The sequence below is a fragment of the Tachypleus tridentatus genome, chromosome 7, assembly GCF_004210375.1.
Source record: "Tachypleus tridentatus isolate NWPU-2018 chromosome 7, ASM421037v1, whole genome shotgun sequence".
NCBI classification, from domain to species: Eukaryota; Metazoa; Arthropoda; class Merostomata; order Xiphosura; family Limulidae; genus Tachypleus; species Tachypleus tridentatus.
This window is the reverse complement of record NC_134831.1, coordinates 165,411,993-165,435,645: the sequence shown is the minus strand read 5'-3', so window position 1 is coordinate 165,435,645 and position 23,653 is coordinate 165,411,993. Positions and strand designations below refer to the sequence as shown.

General features: G+C 34.3%; 1 protein-coding gene across 5 annotated transcripts in view; it reads left to right on the top strand.

Annotated features, from left to right (window-relative positions):
• The first annotated feature begins 6,413 nt into the window (after positions 1-6,413).
• The window catches only part of LOC143257124 (protein argonaute-2-like), a 64,973-nt gene continuing 47,733 nt past the window's right edge, over positions 6,414-23,653 (top strand). For all 5 annotated transcript variants that reach the window (XR_013031695.1, XR_013031694.1, XM_076515391.1 and 2 more), the window contains exons 1-3: positions 6,414-6,549; positions 20,286-20,589; positions 22,867-22,984. Coding sequence is in view for 3 of the 5 variants with exons in the window: in XM_076515391.1 (XP_076371506.1) it covers positions 6,534-6,549; positions 20,286-20,589; positions 22,867-22,984 (438 nt within the window). In the remaining 2 variants the exon portion in view is untranslated. The remainder of the gene's footprint in view (positions 6,550-20,285; positions 20,590-22,866; positions 22,985-23,653) is intronic.

The window sequence follows — 23,653 nt, the reverse complement described above, 5'->3', positions numbered from 1 at the left end:
GCACGCTTTCTTTCACAAACAATCTCTCAAAAGACTTCAGCCGGCATATACCTCCCCCCACACACAATTTTTTTTTTTTTACACGAAAAACGTGTCTTGCTCTTATGCACGTGGAATAAAGTCATAACAACCAATGAAATCGGCTGTTTCATTAAAACAACAAATTGTTTATGAGCGAAGGTTTAATTCTCATTTTCCTACAGTGGTTACAAACCATCTAGTGATGAGGAGAAGGCAAGGTCATCTGAAAATGATGCCAATGTATGTCAGTCTACTTTCAACATAACAAACACTCTACGATAATATAAACGCTTCTAATGTATAACTGAAGTATGATGGTATCGCAGTCTACTTCTAATACTTCTCCACTATAGTATCAACACTTTTGAAGTATGATTGGTATGTCAGTTTACTTCTAACTCCTTTCCACTATGATATCAACACTTCTGAAGTATGATCGGTATGTTAGTCTACTTCTAACACCTCTCTACTAAGATATCAACACTTCTGAAGTATGAACGGTATGTCAGTCTACTTCTAACACCTCTTCACTATGGTATCAACACTTTTGAAGCATGATTGGTATGTCAGTTTACTTCTAACTCCTTTCCACTATGATATCAACACTTCTGAAGTATGATCGGTATGTTAGTCTACTTCTAACACCTCTCTACTAAAATATCAACACTTCTGAAGTATGAACGGTATGTCAGTCTACTTCTAACACCTCTCCACTATGGTATCAACACTTCTGAAGTATGAACGGTATGTCAGTCTACTTCTAACACCTCTCTACTAAGATATCAACACTTCTGAAGTATGAACGGTATGTCAGTCTACTTTTAACGCCTCTCCACTATGGTATCAACACTCCTGAAGTATGAACGGTATGTCAGTCTACTTCTAACACCTCTCTACTAAGATATCAACACTTCTGAAGTATGAACGGTATGTCAGTCTACTTTTAACACCTCTCCACTATGGTATCAACACTTCTGAAGTATGAACGGTATGTCAGTCTATTTCCAATATAACAAATATCCAACTACAGTATCAACCAATTCAACTGTTTATCTTTCAGTTTGTTAATATTGTTTGAAAAGTGGATATGTTTGTTGAGAAATACAAAAAATATTTTTATCTTAAATTTTTCAGAGAGACAAAATCAAAATTATTCAACATATAATGAAATCGTTTAACGCATCAGAGAAAATCACGAGACTTATTTAAATAGCTAATCATCACAATCCTCTTTGATTACATTCGTTTGTTTAATTATGAAGTGGACGATCATCTAATACTGAGTGTTCTCGTATTTTCATTAGTTGTTTTTTTCATTCTAATGAATGATAAACTAATCATTTGTTTCTTCACAGAAGTCGATTATCGTAACTTCGATTTTGCATTGCTGTTTGCTGCCATGCTCGTGATGTCATGCTGTCCAGTTTCTGAGTGTCTGTTGGCGGTTTCGAAGATCATAGTTTCATATCTACAAGATATTTTTGTCTGAATTCGAAGATAGCTAACCAGTTTCTGATATGAAGATGATACAACTGTAGTTACAGAAATTTGTTCACACTGAAGCGGTGGGAAAGTATATTGGAACTCGGAGAGAAAAAGTGAGCTGCAATAACGTAAAAGCTTAATTTACAGTTTTGAATCTGCCACTTATCAGTTCGACTTCTCATCTCCAACAATTAAATTCATTTTAAAACTTGTATCTGTTCATAATAAGTTGTTTGTCTGGAGAAACACTTGACTCAAGTTGAGGAAATTGTAAATTTATCGAAATGACAAACCGTGGACGAACCAAATGAATTGTAGATGGGCTATCTCATCCGCTGCCATTTTCTGACATCTATTTTTAATTTTCTGTCCTCTTATGTTGTTGTCAGAAGTGTACGTACATATCTGATGACAATATTCAGACATACAAATGATTCCTACGAGATAAAAACCCCAATGACATAGCAAAAAATTGATATTTGAATAATCATATCACAACAACAAACACTTTACTAAGTGATAGTAAGGAACGCTATAATGATAAATTAATATACAACTGACCACTGCAGAGAGAAGAACATTCTATGTTTCAATATCTTACGATTTATCATCCAGGAGGTCTCCACATCTTATCTCCAACAAAGAATCAACCGTACCCTCGGGACATGTTTAGGTTCTCTCTTGACTGCAAGTTCCACCATTTAATTGATAAATAGCCTCTGATAGACAGTCTGTGGTATCAGATGACCTGTTTTCCAATGCCCTAAATTTGGTGGCTCCCCCTTTAGCTGAACTATATAATTAGAGATTAAGTAGAATGTCACCGATACATAAGATCGAAACCATGTAAACCACCCAGTCTCTTCATAGCGATTTTTACCTGCCATTAAATTTCTAGGCGAGATACTACAAGATACTAATAGTCTGAACCAGTTAGAAGCACTGACATTATCACACATTCGTATGTTCTAGTAATACCTTTACAATTAAATTTAATACTTCTAATGAAGGTTTGTTTTCTTAGTCTGTGGGCTATCACTGCTAGCCATTCCTAATTTTGAAGTGATAAACCAGAGTAAAAACAGCTAATCAGTACTACCCTTCGCCAAATTATGAGTTATTCTGTTACCAAAGAAAAGTGGGACGAACTATCACATTATAACGCTAATATGGGTTAAAAGGCGCAGATTACAAGTTGAATATCCTTATCACTAGGCCATGCCAAACCTTTCTGACGAAGGAAAATCCATTTTCTGTTTGTTTGTTTGTTTGTTTGAGAACAAAGCCATATTGGGTTATTTACTGTGTCCACTACAGGTAATCGAACCTAAGATTTTGGTAAGTTGTCTTACCAGGGTAATCCACATTCGAGTTTTTTTCCTGATCCTCACTATTTACTGTTGATTCTGCGGAATTTTGAATATCACAAATGAAATAATTATACTGAGGGTTCCAACTGCATCACTTTAAGACCCAATTTCTGACTTAAGATTAAGCAAGAAGTAAATAAGCTTTTTAGTCAATAAAAATTCACTTATTCAACGTTTCAGGTTTTATCAACATTTACCTCCTTCAAACACAGCTACATTCGTCGTCCACACTCAGAACGTATAATTACAAAAAATAATTAAAATAATATTGATATTACAACATCCTAATACGCCGTTACAAAACAATAATTATGAAATATTCTCTCCCCATTTACTGTACTGTGATAAGTTTTAATCACTTTTTGTTTGAGAATATTTTATTTTAATGTTAGTTAGTTTTATTTTAGCGCAAAGCTCTAGGTCACCGCAGCAGAAATTGAATCCGAATGTTAGCTTTGTAAACCCACTGATTTACCACTGATCCACAGGAAAAGAGAAGATTATTTAAGATATGAATGTTTAGTTTGTGTATATTATGAAGTTATTTAAAATTCTTAAATGTGTTCCACAAAACATTGTTTGGACCAGGAGTGACAATAAGTTCCACCTCTTAGACCAGAAGTAACGATAAGTTAGATCACTTGGACCACAACCAGCGATAAGCTACGTTACATAGATCAGAATTAACGATAAGTTACATCATTTAGACCAGAAGCAAAGATAAATTGGATCACTTGGACCAGGAGTAACGATTAGTTGGATCATTTGGACCAGAAGTAATGATAAGTTGAATTGTACCTACACTTACATATTCTCAAACCCAAAGTACATTGTTTTTTAAAGAGTTGTTAGTATAAATGCATCTGACCTTTCTGTAACAGTATGTATATCAACTAATGGTCTGACTTTTCTGCACACTATCAGTGCAATCTTCCATTACTACTTGCAGTGCCACCAAACGGTAAATGTGGATCCGTAAACACAATGACTGACACTTCAGTCCTTTATTGTTTTTATTTGTGCGTCTGTATGTAGCAGTTCATCAGTCCCGGTACATTCACAAAACGACAAATAACCAATAAAATAACTTTTCTTTTGAACATAAAATATCTAATGAAAGTATATTTCCAGCATCCTACCATCGACAATGGAAGGATGTAATACACAAGTAAATAAATATTCATTATTACGCATTAATTATATTAGTATTGCACTGGATGACTAATTTTAATATTGTGATTTGTCTTAAAGGGGATTTTTTTAAACAATTAAAATTGTGACTTTTCATTCCATGGGAGTGGGGCATCTTCAGGCATTGCATGACTAATAATAATTACAAATATAATGTCATGTTCCTCTAATATGGGCTGAAATATCGAAGTTTTCAATGTTTAGACTCTAAAGTTAATAAATATACGAATTTATTAACACTGTAAGAAGTGTTCGTCAGTATCTTAACTTAGGATTAGTAAGACAAGGTGAAAACAAAACAATTAACCTAAACTAAGCTTTGTAACTCGATGGAAACGGATTAAACTATTATAAATATTATTATATTTGCCAGATGGCTGGGTGTGGCCTAGTAGTTTGTTTGTCAAAAGGTCCTGATCTCGAGATATAGTACTATTGAACATACTCTACTATTTCAACTGCCAATTTCATTAGTTGGATCACAGAACCAGACAATACCCTTATGGCGATGGATGCTACTAGCTGGCTATCTTTCCTTTAATCAGTTGTTCAAAATTAAGGATATTTATACCTAGGGTCGTTGACTTGACCGTTTAATCCACGGCGAATAACACGCCTTTAGCTATTTTAATACCTTCACCCCATTGTTCAAAGCAATTTGGAATAAAGACTCAAAATGACCTTTGTGATTGAAGAAAGTTAAAAGTAAAGAAGTCTCATAAGATGAGGAAGGTTTTTTTTTTTTTTTTTAAATAGCTGTATGTTGTTACTGTGTAATTTCTGTATGCATATATATTATGTTTAAATACTTTTGTAGACAGATGTCTTCATGTCCTTGTTATTTGGTATTCCATCCACTTTTCTTCGTGTTATTTTTTCCAGGAAAGTAACGGTACTGGTTCAAACAAATTGCAAAATGCCAAATGGCTCAAATATGCTTATGTTTCTGTATAATATACCTTTTAAGTTACTTCTGGTCGCTGAGAAAAACAAAAAACAACAACACGTGTTTTACACTAATACATATTAATTTGCCACCTAATATGATTTATATGTTTTCGACATATTTTAGGGTACTTTTTTTTTGTCATAGTAAGTATATACAATACTAGAAATAATTCGTTAAAGGTAAGAAGTGTGTAAATATAACGAAAATAATCTATACCAATAAATATTAAACCTTTCTTCATGGAACTCTTGTGATAACTTTTGTTAGAAAAATTTTACATTGTAACTCATTGAAAATAAATTCCAGAGACTAACAAATATTTCCATAAAAAATAACAAGGCAGCTATTATCTAATTACTTGCGTTTTTAATTGTGTATATCTTAAAATTTTATATCTTAAATAACTAATTCTTTATTCGATTATTTCTTAGTCATTATATAATTTTTTTTCGGGTACCAAAATTATAAACCAGGTGAAGTTGTAAATAATTAATGTATCATTTATCTTTCAAATATAAACATTAAAAAAAAAATTAGATTTAAAATACAATACCTAACAATAAAACTGTGTTTCTTCGCCGTTAATTTGGCATCATGGGATGGTATTTTCTCAATATTATTTTAAAGTTAAATGCGTTTTTAGCAACGCTGTTGAAAAATTGCGTTATTCTAAAACAAAATAGGCCTGGCATGGCCAAGTGTGTTAAGGCGTTCGACTCGTCATCCGATGATCGCGGGTTCGAATCCCGGTCGCACCAAACATGCTTGCCCTTTCAGACGTGGGGGCGTTATAATGCGACGGTCAATCCCACTAATCCTTGGTAAAAGAGTAGCCCAAGAATTGGCGGTGGGTGGTGATAACAAGCTGCCTTCCCTCTAGTTTTACATTGCTAAATTAGGGACGACTAGCAGAGATAGCCCTCGAGTAGCTTTGTGCAAAATTCAAAACAAACTAAAATCCGGTTTTTAACAGTGAGTTCGCAGACATGCCAGTTTTTTACGGGCGGATACAAATTTTATGAAATATCTAACCTATTTATAATCATCATGAGATATTATGTGTGCTTTCTTATAGCGAAGTCACATTGGGCCATCTGCTCAGTTCACCAAGGGGAATCGAACCCCTGATTTTTAGTGTTGTAAATCTGTAGACTTACGGAAGTACCGGCGGGAGGCTGAGATATACAGTTGTGATTTAAATGCTTGAATAATTTTAATATAATGTTCTTATCGGCCAAGTGTAACGTTTTAGCGTGTTTTTTTTTTGTAGGTATGTACTTAAAATGTAGTAACACTCAATAAATCTAACATATATCAAAAAATTGAAAATATCCTAGTGAAAACTGTATAATATTTGAATTTTAATTGTACTGCTAGCGAGGCTAATTTCTTCTGACGTCACTTTGTCGCCATATTTGAGAATTAAGGCATTGCAGGTTTTCTTGTAAACTTTGTAGAGCTATTGAACAATAAAACTGTTACTTTAAACTTAAAATTATCCCTCTGGAGGAACCAGGATGTTTCCAGTCCAACGTAAGTCAATTAATACTGCGTACATTATACTAGGATAAATAGTTTATATTTTCTAAAAAGTTTGAAAAGTTTCGAGATACGAAATTTTCTTAGCCCTAACCTAGTCTTAGGTGCGTGATAATTAACATGGTAGCATTTAACTTTGACGTACAACAAAGAGCTTGCTTATCAAGCGAGGCTATCCCAGGTATTGAAGATAATAATAATAACCATTTTAAATATTTGTCGAGACATCCCTTAAGCAACATTAAATGCTATTAATTTTTAGAAAGATTTGTGTCTTATTGCCCTACTGGTACTATTCTCATAATTACATGTGAAAAAATATGATGTATCGAAACTGTTAATTTCTTTGATAATCTTCAATACCTGAATTGGAATATTTCTAATATTTTTTTGAAAACTATTTCAGAGATCTTGCCTGTCCTCATCATAATATAATTCAGATTGTTATTCCTATATACATTGTGTTTTTGTTGTTTTTTTGCAATGTTTCAACCTGTGAATCTGGTTAGAGTGCCTGTATTGGGGAATGCAGGTTCAGGGGTTCAAATCCTGGTAATACCACACAAAATTTTCTGGTTGTGATGCACACATGAAACGTCTAATATAGCACCTGATGCTGCATGAGAATTCAATAGTCAAAATATTGTGTAAATAATACTACACATAATAGAGTTGATAATCTGAATAATTATATCATCAATAACACCAACACCTTTTTTCGTTTGTTCCACAGAACTATTGCCTATCCTCATATGATATAGCCAAAATTGTTTTTCCATACTGCCCAGTAATTATACCATTAATAATACCAACACCTTTCATTCGTTCCACAGAACTATTGCCTGTCCTCATATTATATAACCAAAATTGCTTTTCCATGGGCAACGGCATACTGCCTGAAATGCTTTAAAATAAGCTAATCTACCAAAATGTAATATGTTTTAAAAACACTATTGTAAGTATTGAGTTGGTTTCTGTCAAGGTGATAATTAGGTTGCATTACAGTAGCTTAAATGCAAATACATCTATGATTCATTTGTTTAATTTACCAAATGATGATAATTTCTCTGTTACTTTGTAAAACATTGGCATTCTCTTCACAGTCAGTGTGATCTTAAATTTTAATGTCAGTAACCTTGACCAGTTTTTAACCATTTCTTCAGAGCAGTGTCATTTATCTATAGGAAATAGAGTGAGAGTTACAGTACAGAAGTAACATCCGGTTGCAACTCCAGTTTAACTGAATTCTTTGCAATCCTTTATTTTCTTCCTTTTAATCAATCAACTATCTTGTCCACTGACCCCACCCATACAGGTACATCTCTTTAATATATTTTCTGTTTTTATGTAGTATTTTCTCAGAAGCCTACCATATATTCTGGTATAAAATCTACTTCTTTGACCTTGGTGACACAAGTAATGGCACATTTAAATAAAGTCATAAGATTTGCGAGACAAGATTTTCCTTGTGTTCAACATTGCTGCCTGTACAACAAAATTGTAAGCTTTCTCAGATGGCTTTACAGGGCATTTTTAATAAGCCTCACCACAGAATTGAGATTTAACTAGCCAATAATTACCTGGACATTGCTTTCACCTCCATTAGAAATAGATGTAACATTACTCAGCTTCTAGGCTTCTGACCTGCTACACAAACACAAGTGTTAATAAAGGATTTAATTACACAATGTGTAACCTCTTTTATTATTCCTGGAAATTTTTTTTTCTGGCTCAGGAGCCCCATAAATTTTAAAACTTCTAAATTTTTCTTTAATAATTTCCTGGCCAATACTAAATTTATGCACATTTTTTTGTATTTTTCAAGATGTGGAATCTGTTCACATCTTTGTTAGTGAAGGGAGGAACTTAGCAACCCAATATTCCTGACAAACTTAATTTTTGCTTTTGTTCTTTAAATGTTTTTACCAGTCTCTTGTACTTCCCAACTCCCTTGACTTACCCTTCCTTACATCATTAACTCAAACACACTTACTAATATTCTGCCACTGCTAGCACCCTTAGTTATTCTTTCTGTCATTTATATCTTCCACACTTACCGATGTAACAATTATTATTTTCTTCCTGTTTACTACATAGACTATTGTATTCACGTGCTATCACAAAAAATTACCATGATCTGTCAGGGACTGAAAAACACTAGTTAGAGCAAACACTGGGTATTGATTTAAATCTAACACATTTTGTTCAGAATATTTTAGTATTTTTTAAATATGCAAGAGATATATTAGCTGAAAATAAACAAGTAGCAACAATATAAATGATAGGGTTTAGATTAAACTTATTGCTCATTGTAAAGATACACCCAGTAACTCAGTAACTGTAGATAAACATTAAAGCAGGTTACACTATATAGGAAATTACTTTTTGCTATTAAGTAACTTCATGATCTTAATTTAATGATGATTTCTCAGTAGTAGTCATAATACCAAAACAATATATCAAGATAAACCAGTGGTAAGGACTTTCCTTGTGAAACAGAAATATAGCGTTGCCTTCACATGCTCAGTATAGGAGTAAATGAGAGAGGGAAATTAGATGTAGGTTTAAAACCATTTTACCCACCTGTCTTATTTTTAGCACAATCACTTCAGCCAGATGGGTGAGGTATATATATGTGTGTTTTTCTGCTTCACATACAGAGGTGACTGAGACTGTCTTTAATTACTTTAGAGGTGTAGTTTGTGATAAAAAGTGAAAGGGGACACTGGAATAATAATCCAAACTGTTGATTTCAAGTTAAATGTCCCCTGATAGGAGAATAGTAAATCTGTGGACTTATGATGAAAAAAATCTGTGGTTCAATTTTCCACAGTAGACACAGAAGATAGGTCAGTGTGGCTTTGCTCTAAAACAAACAGCCAAATTAAGTATAACCTTTCACATTATTATATTTACAAGGGTGTTGAATGAATATTGTGCAGTGCTCAGTACCATAATACTTTACCAGTTGGCCAAATATTTTTGTTTCATATTTTTCATTATATTGCTGTGGAATATAGTAGATTTTGTGGGAAGTTTAAGTTGTGAATTGTGGAAGTCTAGAATATATGACCATTAAAAATTACATAATCTAAAACTCAAATTGAAACTTGTACATGTATTCCTTTAATTAAAAAAAACAAACTTGTACACACAGTAATAAATGTATTTAAAACAATGCAACAACACTTAAATTACTTCAGTCTATAACAGGAACCTAGTAAAATTTGGCTGTTTTTTTATAAGTATATGTGTAGGATATTTTTTTACACTGCAAAATCCTCAAGAAAAATATTAAAACCATAAACCTGAATATATATAGCATAAATGTTAATGCAATGTACCCAACACGATTTAGGAAGAATATATAACATGATGAAAATTACTGAAAGCTTTAATCCTTTCACTGTAAAAATTGATGAAAGCCCTTTGAACCTCAATTACTGTTAAGTGTGGAAATTGACTTTACTTCATAATAGCCAAAAAAATTTCTCCACTGCAACAGTTCACTAATTTCCCCTGGTCTTGAAATCTTTGCCAAAAATTCTTATGTGCTGCCATCTGGGATCAACATCAGAAAACACAAATGTAAACAAGAATCAGCTGATCCTCTCATATTGTCTACTGCAGTAATGGATAATCAACTAGCCACTGGCGTGATGAAATGATTCACATATTACCAAACTTTGTTCAATTACTTATTAGAGGCAAAGTGCATGTGTAAAAAAAAAAATTCTTTATTTATTGACCAAACAGTTAATTGATTGCCTTTTACTAGTATACCTTCAGCTTTGTGTGCATCATTACTGTGTTTTTACCATAATTTAAATAAGTTATGTACACCATTAACTTGTATTACACCTAATTGTAAAAAATAAAAAATTACATCATTCTATTGTTCTGTTTTCTTCATCTCAAGTCAGATGACAAACTTCTGTTAAATGTGTAATTTTCTATAAATTCTGACATGTATAATACACTATTTTTAGGATTTATTATACTGTTTTACATTTTGATTCTTACTGAATCTAAAAAAGATATTGTTCAGAAACTATCAAAATCACCAATGCAAACAGTCTCTCATTAATTTGTGATAATGGTTCTAACAACATCAGCTGTATTTGGCAATTTCTATTCACCATTTGTATATTTGTCCTGACTTGACCTTTGCCTATATCCTGTTGTATTTAATCTCCTATGTTTTGTCTTTGTAATGATATATAAACCTTGTGTTCTATAGTACTGATCTTATCTGAAGAAAACAAACCAATATTTTGTCAAATCATATACAGAGATGCCCCATTACAATTTTGGTGTATACATTATGACTACACACTCAAACAGACAAATATTACAACTTGTTGCAACTCCCAGATTATTATATAAGCCTATACAATAAAGTGATAAATTGTTCCCCTAGGGCTTGAAAGGGGTGTAAAGAAAATTTCTAGTGAGATACAAATAAATTTTGATAATAAATAAAAACATTGTCCAAATGGCTACTTGCAATAATCGTGTTTGTGCTTAAAATAATAAAAAATATTTGTATCTTTGACATCTACCAATAGTTTGAGTGCGGTGCTTCTCCATACTGGTTATATGGGGGAATTCATAGTTATGTCATCAGTGCTTGTCAGCCAATCAGAGCTTGCGTAGATGGGTATTTCTCGTTTTCTAAGCAGCATAGAAACACCAATGCGATCATTCACATGTTGTTGAAAAGAGGCCTCATTCACCAGATTATCTTGTTTCTGGCAAATCTAAAAGGACTAAAACTGTTAAAAAATTTAGGAAAGAGTATAGTGCAAAATATCCGGTCATTGCGTCAAAAGTCAATGGACAGTCGTGCATGTTGTACAGTTTGCCACATCGATTTTTCTGTAGCACATGGCAGGATAAATGATTGTTCCAGACATACAAAATTGGCATCTCGCCAACAAAAGGCTGAGGCGAAGACAAAAACGATGCAGATAAGGACATTTATGAATAAGAATTCAGAATATGAAACCATAAATGCAGAAGTGATGTTCACACAATTCATCATTGCTCATAATTTACTCCTAGCTGTAGCTGATCATGCAGGACATCTATTCAGAAAAATGTTCCCAGACTCTGATATAGCAAAAACAATATGGCTGTGCTAAAACCAAAACTACAACCCAAAACTACTTGGGTTGTGAAGATGACAAAATGATTTCAAGCATACTTACTAACACTGTTTACAGTTTAGCTGCAGATGGATCCACAGACATGGATGACTCAACTGTATCCAGTGATTGTACCATATCATGGCCCTTTGCTTGGAAAAATTGTTTGTTCTCTTTTTGACAATGGTGGAATGGAAAGAAGCTTCAATGGGAGAGAATATTTTCAAGCTTTTGGACCATGAATTGACAAAGAGGAAAATTCCATGGGAAAACTGCCTTAGTTTTTCTTCAGACAATGCCCCAGTTATGTCTGGTACAGGTAAAGGTGTGATGGGATACACTTCAAGACGGCAGCCTAGCATTTACTTCATGGGCTGTGCCTGTCACCTCATGAATATTGCTGCCCAGAAAGCTTCCAGAGAACTGCCCTGCCCAGTTTCTGATATATTGATAGATATCTACTATTTTCTGGACAAAAGTGCTAGCAGAAAACAACATTTCAAAGAATTTTAAGGATTGTATGACAAAGAAACAAGAAAAATTATACAACTTGTTAACACAAGATGGCTACCACTTTGGGTGTGTCTCAACAGAATATTGGACATGGGGAAGCCATTGAAGAAGTATTTTCACTGTGAAAAGGAAAAACTAGATTCAAAAGGATCTAAATGTGCAGCTCAGTCAGGCAGCAAGACTTTAACAGTCAAGACACCCTCCCAGCCACACAGGGACACAAGACAACAGTCTCCAAAAGCAAAGAAACATTTGATATAACTCAATATATGTTTAGGCAGTCTGATCTTGAACTAAAGAAGAGACAATCAATGAAAAAAGAAAAGGAAAAACGAGAGCTAGCAAGGAAGTCACCAAGAAAAGTTATGCGCAGAGCATAGCCAATTTGATATTGCAAAGAGAAGAACCTTGCATACACATTATGCATATAACTCTGATTACACAAGTTAAAAATATACTTGTCAGATACATCAAGCCAAAATATCTTGAAGGCAACATCACTGAACTTGACTACAACAATGAATCCTTACACAAATCTGATGAGGCAGTTTCTATTGGAAATGCTGCCAAGGATTACATTGTTAAATATGAAAAGGACCTGGACCTGATCAGCTTCTACACCAGTGTCAAGAAATACCACATTGCAGCTTCAGATTACATGATGAAACATTTACCTCTAAATGATGAACTTCTGATTCACGCAGAGGTTGCTGATCCAAAACTGAAAGTCAGCAAAGATTTATCTTCTCTACGCTTCTTCACATACAGGTATCCTGTCCTTGTTAATACACATGAGCATGGCACTATTGACAAGTTGGAAGGGCAATATTTGAACTATCAAATTGATACTTTCTCAGAAACTGTCCTTCAGTTGAATGTTGACAAGTTTTGGGTTCAGTTGTCTACAGTTAAGGATGGAAATGGGAACCAAAAGTATGGTATTCTGTGTAGGGTTATGCTTGGAATTTTTACAATCTTCCATTCTAATGCTGACAGTGAAAGGATATTTAGTTTAGTGACTAAAAACAAAAGCAAGTTCAGACCAAACTTGAGCACCTCAGTTTTGAGCAGTATTATAACACACTAGATGTGTATGCAGTCAAATTGACAATGTTATTATAACTCCAAACCATCCAGAGACATTCTCATGAAAGCAAAGGCTGCAACAGCTGCAAAACTATTACAATAAGTGTCATAAACATGATATAAACTAGTGCTTTTACTGCTTACTGTTTGTGCATGTTCAATGTTGTTTTACCAGTATGTTTGTTACTCTGGTCTAAATAAAAGACATAATTTCAAAAGAATTTTTTAAATTTATTTATTAAATATACAAAACATAGTCATAAATGAGCAATCTATAGCAGTAATAAATAATAATAGTTATAATAATAATATGATAATAAACAGCATAGAGACATTGGTCAGACCTAGTAGCCGCAAATGATAAAGGGCTCTGTTTACAATCATTACACTCAGTTATTTGAAATAGTTGGCATCTCTGTGTATAGCTTATAAGTTGTTGTTTTCTCAACTATTATTGTATTAGAGTAATATGTTTTCCTACTCTGGTATTTACTTATCCATTCTACACATGTTCACTAAATTTTGGAGAGGGAAAGAAATTCATAAGGTTAAAATCAAAGAACATAAAAATTACAATGTCAACTTATTTTGAAAAATAAAACTTTTGATAATTACAGCTTTATTATCTAAGTTTGCAAACTTTTATGGAATGAAAGAAGAACAATTTAGAAAGTTTATAGCAAAGATACCAAGTCTGTTTGCTATTGTCTCTTAATTTTAAACTGCTGACCTTGGAGAAGGTAGCTGGTTGGTGACACCTGTCACCACCTTTTGGGCTACTGTAATTGAGTAGTAAAATTAATTTACATGTTTAAATTCTCCAGTTGTTTAAAAAGTGAGTATTAATACTATGGATTGATCTTGTGACCCATGGATTTTGAGGTTATGTGTATCTTAAGCTTTTGTAAACATTAGATGTTTGTTATATACTAAAATCTTATTTTTAATGAAGTATTTTTTCTAAAGATTTGTTTGTGAATTTACTGAATCAGTTTAACTAGCCTCAGTGCAAGATGATTTCATGTTAGAAATGAAAATATAGTTTTCTTACAGTTTTAATCCCCTCAATGTGGATTTCTGTACATGGTGAGGGGACCTACCAGAGAAGGTTCTGTTCTTTCAGTTTACCTCTTCTGGGATCTAAACATCAACCCACATGTTTGCTTACCATGCGTGGTGACTGACCCAAGAAGGGGAGGAGAGAATTCTGGTGGTTGAGGGGTCCACCTCTTTTAACAACCACTTTGGCCTTGAATTTGTATAGACGAATGGTTCTGGGGTGGCCCCTTTAGGGTCAATTGGCTGGTCCACTTGGGCTAGGGTCAGCCAAGTACCAGTGTTGGATGGTTTCATTATGTGTTGTGGGCATTGTATCTGATGCTGGTGTTTGGGTATAGTGCTCACAAAACCCTGCCATTATTTCAGTGTCCATCTTTGGCATTGTAGTGCATCCCCTTGTGTGGCACCATACCAAAACATTCTTTCTTTTTTATGGAGCCCCCAAATAAAAACTTAAATGAAATAGTAAAAAACAGTCCACAGGTAAATGACCACATCTTGAAGATTCTGAACAGTAATCTGTAACACCTGTACCTCATTTTCTTGAATTACATTCTCTTTTAGACAAACCTTTAGGACAAATGTCTCCCTTTTTTATTCAGAAGGGACTTGCTGGTTCTCCAAAGTCAGTGAAAAGCTTCGCTCTGGTGACATATTGGTGAAACATTGACATCTAAACACTGAATTTTTCTTACATTTAAAGGTGATTGGGGTAACCCATTGAGGTTACGCCTCATGCTACTTTGAATTCATCTCAAGGAATTATTATTGAGAGGGATTTGAAGAACATCCCAGAGTCAGAGATTGTCAATGGTTTCTTCACCTTAGGAGTTTTTGCAGTGAAGCATATCTCCACTCACAAAGATGGAATTATGATGCCATACCAATGTCATCATTTTAACATTTACATCACAACATCCACTTGCCACCCTCAAGGCAGGTTATCTTAATTGCAAGGTACAGCTATACATTCCAAGTCTTTTTGGACGTTTCTAATGTCAGTGGTTCGGTCACTTGAAGACATCATGTTGTGGTTCCTTGAAGTGTAATTGTTGAGGTGGCAAGGATCATGATGCCTATGAGTATGAAACAGAGAACATTGCATTAATTGCAGTGGCTCTCATCCATCCTACTTTTGTTCTTGCCTTATGTGGTTGGAAAAAAAGAGGTGCAGCATTTGAAAACAATCCAAAATATTACTTATCCTGAGGCTCGAAAGTTACTGTCCACCACTTTATCTTGGATGTATGCTGCTGCACTTCGTTTGACTACTATAGTGGGAATGCAGATGGTCCTCTCTGTGCCTCCAAAAGAATCATTCTCAAACCATATGAAAAGTCTTTTGACTTCCATGGTTAAAAAAGTTGATGAGTCAACATCAACACCTATCTCTGTCCCTAATATTAGTTCCAGCAAACTCTATGATCCACTTCCTTTGGTTCCAGGTATGGGCATATCCTCAGGTACATCTTCTGCTCCTGCCCCAAGATGCAAAACAATCATTTGTTTATTTCCTCAGTCGCTGGAATCCTCTTCCAATGACAGAGACCTGCCCAATTGATCCAGGGCAGGATCCACAGAGGTTGTAAGATTTCCCTTGAATAAAGAAAATAAAGGAAAAAAGACGTGGTTGTAAATAGAAGGGCTCTCCACCCAACTTGCCTATGCATAAATAAAAATGTCCACATTGATACAATGGAACTTTTGAGGTTTACATTCTAATCTGGATGACATATTAAACTCTGATAGCTTCCAACTATCCTGTATGTCTTTCCTTACAGGAAACATTTCTGAAACTTGCGAATACAGTCACCTTTCAGCAGTTTTTTTGGTACAGAAATGACAAGTAATGTGATGGATGAGTGCATAGAGGGGTGGCACTGTTGGTTGATTAGCATGTGCCTATCCTGTCTTTACCATTTGACACACCCTTGGAGGCTGTAGCCATTCGTGTTTCCTTGGGTTGTACCATCACTATTTGTTCTCTCCATCTGTCTCCTGAAGAGACACATGTTCAATCAGACCTTGATGCTTTTGTTGAACAGTTGCCATCACTTTTGAATCCTGGAGGGACTTTAATGGACATAATACCCTCTGAAGAAGTACTGATATTGATGGGACGGGTTGTTCCATAGGGTGTATGCTCTCAGATCACAACCTTTCTCTTTTCAGTTCTTATACTTATTTTCATGCACTTAGTCCATTACTTCTGTTGATCTCTTAATTTGCTTCCCTTCACTATTCTTCAACTTTTCTTGGAGGATTAACAATAACCTACGAGACAGTGATCATTTTCCTATAATCCTATAATTTTGAGACAGACTGGCTATGGTGAGTGCCCCCAACCTGTGTGCCTTGGTGGAAGTTGGATCATGCCAACTGGCCCTCTTTCACTGTTTTTGCAGAACTTGATCTTGCCGTCATTTGTAAGCCATCAGTAGACAACTGTGAGGCAGTAGTGACTGACTGCATTATACAGGCAGCTGCTCAATATATTCCCAATACTTCGACACATTTTCCATGATATCCTTGTCTGTTGTGGAATGCTGCCTACTACATGGCATGGAAGGCTCAAAAATGTGCCTGAGATACTTTTCATAAGTGTCCCACACTCCCGCATCGCTTTCCAGCAGGCATGTGCTCAGTGGGTAAGATGTCAAAGCCAGAAGGAATTTTAGATTAATTTCACAACCAGTATATCTTCTATCACCAGTTCCAAAGTCACAAGGAAAAAAAGAGTCGAAAGGTCAGTGAGCAACATAATTCTGTTCCCCTGTTGATCTTGCTCTCTAATGGCCAGGAAGTAACTGATACCCAGAGTATCGCCAATACTCTCGGTGAAAGCTTTTGCCAGGTATCTAGCACTTCTGCTTCTTCCTCCACCTTCTTAACCATCAAGACTCAGACAGAGTGATCACCTCTTTCCTTTTGAGCTAATTGTCTCTATGACTAATCATTCCTTAACACTGGTGGAACTCAAACTGGTCCTTTATCAGTCTAGCAGTACATCAATTGGACCTGATGATATACGCTACAAGATGTTGCATCATCTATCTCCTGCTTCTCTTGCTATTCCTTTGATTGTTTTTAAGAGGATCTGGTAGGAGAATGTTTTTCCTGATGCCTGGCACCAGGCTATAGTCCTAGCTTTCTCTAAGCCTGGGAAGAATTCCAAGATTTCTTCAAACAGCCATCCATTTGCTTTGACGAGCTTTCACTGTAAGGCCTTAAAGAAGATGGTTAATGCTCATTTTGTTTGGTTCCTCAAATCAAACAACTTCTTCTTGCCCACCCATCATGGGTTCCAAGGTCATTTCTTCACTGAGGACCACCTTATTCAACTTGAAACTTCAATCAGAGAAGCCTTTCTCAAACTACAACATCTTGTATCAATATTCTTTGACCTTGAGAAGGCTTATGATACTACAGGGAGGTATGGCATTTTGCAAGAACCTCTACTTATATGGATTATATGGTCATTTGCCCATTTTTATTAAACATTTTTTAATATACATGCAATTCCAAGTTTGTGTGGGTTTGACACTTTCCCATTCTTTTCTACAGGAATTTGGAGTTCCTCAGGGCTTTGTTTTGAGTGTCACACTTTTCAGTATAAAGATTAATGCTATCACTGAACAACTCTCTCTTACTGTTGCAAACAGGCTCAATGTCAATGACTTTCACATCTCGTGTCAGTTGTAGAACATGAGGTATATTGAGTAGCAGTTACAGACTGCTCACAATCATTTACTGAAGTGGATCACAGCTAACAGTTTTAACTTCTCTCTCTATAAAACCGTTTGCATGCACTTTTGCAGCCAACGGGGTATTCATTCTGATCCTGAACTCTGTATCGGTGAAGTTGTGCTGCCTGTGGTCCCTGAGACAAATTTCTTGGTGCTTATCTTTGACTGTAAGCTGATTTTTATACCATACATGAAGCAACTATGGGTCAAAATGTACAAGAGCACTGAACATTTTCCATATACAGTGTACTCTCTTCCACCACTTGGGTGGCAGATCAATATTTTTTGCTAAAGATATATCGTGTTCTTATTTGATCAAAACTAGACTATGGAGCACTGGTCTGTGGCTTTGCCAGGACCTTTGCCTTGAAGATGCTGGACCCTCTATTGGACTTTGGCGATCTTGTTTCTGTAGGGATCGGAAAGAGGAAGTTGTCCTAACTATTGGGTTGAGGAATAATTCGTGAGCGTTTTTTCAAGTTAACAAAATATATTCATAAATGAAACGCTTTCGCAAAATATTTCATGTCATTTGGTAGATAATTTTTTGCTCTAATAGATGGTGTGTTTGATTTTCATATGTCTTTAATTTTTGCTTTCATTTTCAGCTCATTAAATGGAATGTCAAGTGGACAAAATCGAGCATTTTCGACAACATCTGCTTTTCGCATTTAATTTCTTGCAATTTCGTTTAAAACAATGCATACTATATACCTAGGTATTACATGAAATAAAGTATCATAATAAATGTTTTGGGTGTAATGTGTTCATGCATTGAAGTATTGTATAGTCTTGCATGTAATGCTTGAATGAAATTATTTAAAAACGCTCATGAATTATTATGCTAGAGAAAGTCTTTTAAAACATATAACTGTACTTTCTGAAAACAGCCATGACATAAGATAACTTAAAACCAGGACTGGAAAGGCCAACTTCAGGTGATTAAAGCTGATGTTTGAACCTACCTATTAGTCATCCTGTCAAGTTATGATAATTAAAATTATACTGCAGAAAGTCATTTACAACTTGTATTACTGTAGTTTCTCTCTTACTACTGTAAACTAGATACAAAAATTGGTTTTAACATTATTTAGGTTTTTAATTCAAAAATTAAACTTTGTTTTGTTTTACCTTGATTCCTTTTTATGAATTTTAATAATTTTACTTTAACTTTTTACTGGATGTTTGGTACAGATAGCCTTGTTGCTTTGAGCCATAAAATGCCAAACCAACCAACAAACCAGTTTCAATATTTTATTTACTTATAGAATATCCTAATTCAACATTGCAAAGCTTAATCAGTGATGTCAAGAAACCCACTTGTTGAGAAATTTATATGCAAAAACGGCTCGTTTGGGTTGAGAAAATATTTTACATAGAAGAGCGAACAACGTTTCGACCTTCACAAAGACGATGTGAACCTGACGATGACCGAAGAAGGTCGAAACGTTGTTCGCTCTTCTATGTAAAATATTTTCTCAACCCAAATGAGCCGTTTTTGCATACAAATTGCAAAGCTTACCTTATCTTAAGCAATCTTATTTTCTCATTGAAGAACATTTTTGTGGCTTCCAAACAGATATAATTAAACTCATAATTCTTTAACAGTTCACAAATGAAAGAAACATTTATAGAAACGATAGGAACTAAACTCATACATGTATTCTACTGTTATGTGATAGTCTGAGTGTGTACCTATCTAATCACATTTACATTTTTGTTAAATCAGCTTTCAAAACCATGTTTTATTAGTAAACAATGAGTTACTTATTTTTAGACAAAAGTGGTGAAACAAAGAGAGTTGAGTGTTGAAAGTAAATTTTTTATGTATTAATGGTACTTATTGTGATAAAACAGTTTGGGAACTCTTAAGTTTTCTTTCACCTTGACTCATTGAATTACAGTATTGGTTTGCCCCTTTTTGTGTCATATGAAATCCTGTAATAAATTCTATGAATGCTAATATAGCCAATAGATTGAGTATTTTGTAATGACAAACATTCCACAAGTATTTTGGTATTATCAAGTTTTGTAATTTGCTCATATAAATATCTTTTAGTAAATCATATGTGACATTTTTCTGAAAGAAGTCAGACTGTAGTTGTGATACATTTCAGCTGTGTATTAAAGTAAATTTATGTGCAAAAATTAGTTAATTATAAAAAAATATTTTCTTCAGCTCCTGGTCCTCCTGGAGCCATCCCTCCTAGAGGCCCCTCAGTCCCCCCAGGAACTATGGTGGCTCCTCCAGGACCTCCTGGTGCACCACCTGTTACTCCTGGTCCGTCCATGGCTGTTGTTCCTCAAACACCACTAGTACCTGACCTCCCAACATTTATATGTCCCCGTCGACCCAATGTTGGAACAGATGGAAGACCTATTATGCTTCGAGCTAACCATTTTGAAATTTCAATGCCAAGAGGCTATCTTCATCATTACGATGTTACCATTGCTCCAGATAAGTGTCCTCGTCGAGTCAACAGGTAAGAAATTAACTGAAGAATGAATATTTCTCCTGGGTTTGAAAGTTAAAATAAAACTTATAGTACTACAAAAGAAATATTTAATAGAATGTGTTAAAAGCAAAATCAGTTGAAATGATACAATAGCAAAAATGAAAAACTTGTGTGTTTGGTTTATTATATTAAAATGTAATGTGATTTGCAGCTTTTGCTATGATAATAGACCACAAAATTTGTTTATTTTCTATTAACAAAATATAGTTTGATATATAGCATTTGGAGTGATAATAAAAAGAACCATGAAGATTTTTTTTTTTTATTGGAATAAAATATTTGATGATTCAAATTAACATTCCACAGTCACAGTGTACAAAACATTTTATTTTATCACATGCTCATTACAGTTTAAAACTACATAAACAAGTGTATGATCCATAAAGTGTAATATTCATGCCATGTAGTAACATTGTTTACACATTTGCATAGCTTGTTTAAAAAGTGATTGTGTTGCTAAACATTGAGTACTTCTGCTCGAGAATTGGAAAATTTGAGTTGAATTTCAGAGATTTTGTTTATTGAGATCATAAGTAATTAGTTAAGGATTGTTATAAAATAATGGTTGTGTTTTTTGTGTGTTTATAGTTAGTAGTACAAACTGGAGAATATTTGCCATTTGCAAAACAAATAAACAAAAAATGGTCAGTTTCTCTTGCTAAATATGAATGTTTGTCTGTTTGACCATTACAGCTAATTCATGGCTCACAAAAAAATAATCCTATTCTGATACATTTATAAGTTTTGTACAAGCCCTGAAGAAGCCTTAATGATAAAACACATTCTGATTTATTTGAAGGTAATGGTAATTATCTTTGTTTTTTCGTAAATCAGTAACTTGGATCTGAAAAAAAGGAACAGTTCTTCCTACTGTTGTTATTTTAAGTGAACTTTGTTTTATTGAAATAAATATTGTTGCAGATTAAAATTATGTTGTTGCAATATTTTCTCTGCATATCAACCAAAATTTCTTTATTTTTGGTATTTCCATGTGTTTTAAGAGAAGTCTGTGTGCATATAATGTTTGGAGTTAGCGTACCTATTATTTTGTTTGAAGCACTGTTGAAGTGAAATGCAGTGTACATGTGTATTAATTCTATTTTATCTGTTCTCTCTAAATTAAAATATTTAAAACTCTAAAGAGTGCTTCAAACAAAATAACAGGTATGCTAACTCCAAACACTATATGCACATAGGCTTGTCTTAAAACACATGGAAACACCACTAGTATTTCAATTGCTTTATGAATAGTTTATTTAAACAGAGATATTTTGAAATGCAAGTCTATAAAACTCATAGATACACAGCACCTGATGATGATAAATAACCTTGTTAATTACAGTGTTTTGACAAGGTTATTTATCATGATCAGGTGCTGTGTATCTATGAGTTTTATAGACTTGCATTTCAAAATATCTCTGTTTAAATAAACCACTCATAAAGCAACTGAAGTGCTGTTGATGATTAAATATAGTGGAAACCAAGATATTTATTTTATTATGAGGGCTTCCCTGGTTTTTATTTTGCAGTTATTGTTTTCCTTATAAATAAAATGAAAAGAATAAGGGATTGTTTGATCAGATTTGTGCTTCTGTTGAAAGTTGTGAGTTGTATGACTGATATTTTATATTGATATTGAGTTTTATCTCTTTTTCCACACACATAGCTAGATCTACAGTCTTAGAGTTTCTGTTCTTAAATAGCATTACTATCAGGACTGTGTAGGAAAATCTTTGAAAATATACATAGACAAAATCATAACTTTTTCAGAACTCGCGAAAGCCCAGGAATGTAGACTAAATAATGGTTATTTGTGTGTCTGCTTTTTTTGAAATTGTCTGGGTCATCACATGAATCATTTTAATGTTAGTTAGCAATTGTATGTGTAATTAGAGCTTTATGAAATTTGTTAATGTCAATAAAACAATATTTTAGATGTTTGGTTTCTGAATACAAAATGTATTTTTTAATTAAAAGGCTGTAGTATTAGAAATTTAGATTTTTAAAATGTCTCTCTTTTTATTGGTGGCTTAGCGATAAATGGTAATTTGTATAGACAAGGGAAAAATGCCCTAAGCAGAAGATAACTTTGGAAAGAGCAGTAGTGCAAGCTTCTTGGGTATGGGCTTACACAACGAGTAAGTAGACAAGAGAACATATTAGTATAGCTTTTGTAAGAAATGGAAGTTTGACTTAAAATTTTCAATATGCTATGTATGCAATAACACATGAACACTATTTCAGAGAAATCGTTGAAACCATGGTTCAAGCATATTCTAAAATCTTTGGAAGTCAGAAGCCAGTGTTTGATGGAAGGAAAAACATGTATACAAGGGATGATCTTCCTATTGGAAAGGACAAGGTAAGGCTACTGTGTGGAAAATGTACACTGGGGATGATCTTTCTACTGGAAAAGACAAGGTAAGGCTACTCTGTGGAAAACATACACAAGGGATGATCTTCCTGATGGAAAGGACAAGGTAAGGCTACTGTGTGGAAAATGTACACTGGGGATGATCTTTCTACTGGAAAAGACAAGGTAAGACTACTCTGTGGAAAACATACACAAGGGATGATCTTCCTGATGGAAAGGACAAGGTAAGGCTACTGTGTGGAATATGTACACAAGGGGTGATCTTTCTACTGGAAAGGACAAGGTAAGGCTACTGCATGGGAAACGTATACAAGGGATGATCTTTCTACTGGAAAGGACAAGGTAAGGCTACTGTGGGAAACGTATACAAGGGATGATCTTTCTACTGGAAAGGACAAGGTAAGGCTACTGCATGGGAAACATATACAAGGGATGATCTTTCTACTGGAAAGGACAAGGTAAGGCTACTGCATGGGAAACGTATACAAGGGATGATCTTTCTACTGGAAAGGACAAGGTAAGGCTACTGTGTGGAAAACATGTACACAAGGGATGATCTTTCTACTAGAAAGGACAAGGTAAGGCTACTGTGTGGAAAACATGTACACAAGAGATGATCTTTCTACTAGAAAGGACAAGGTAGAACTACTCTGTGGT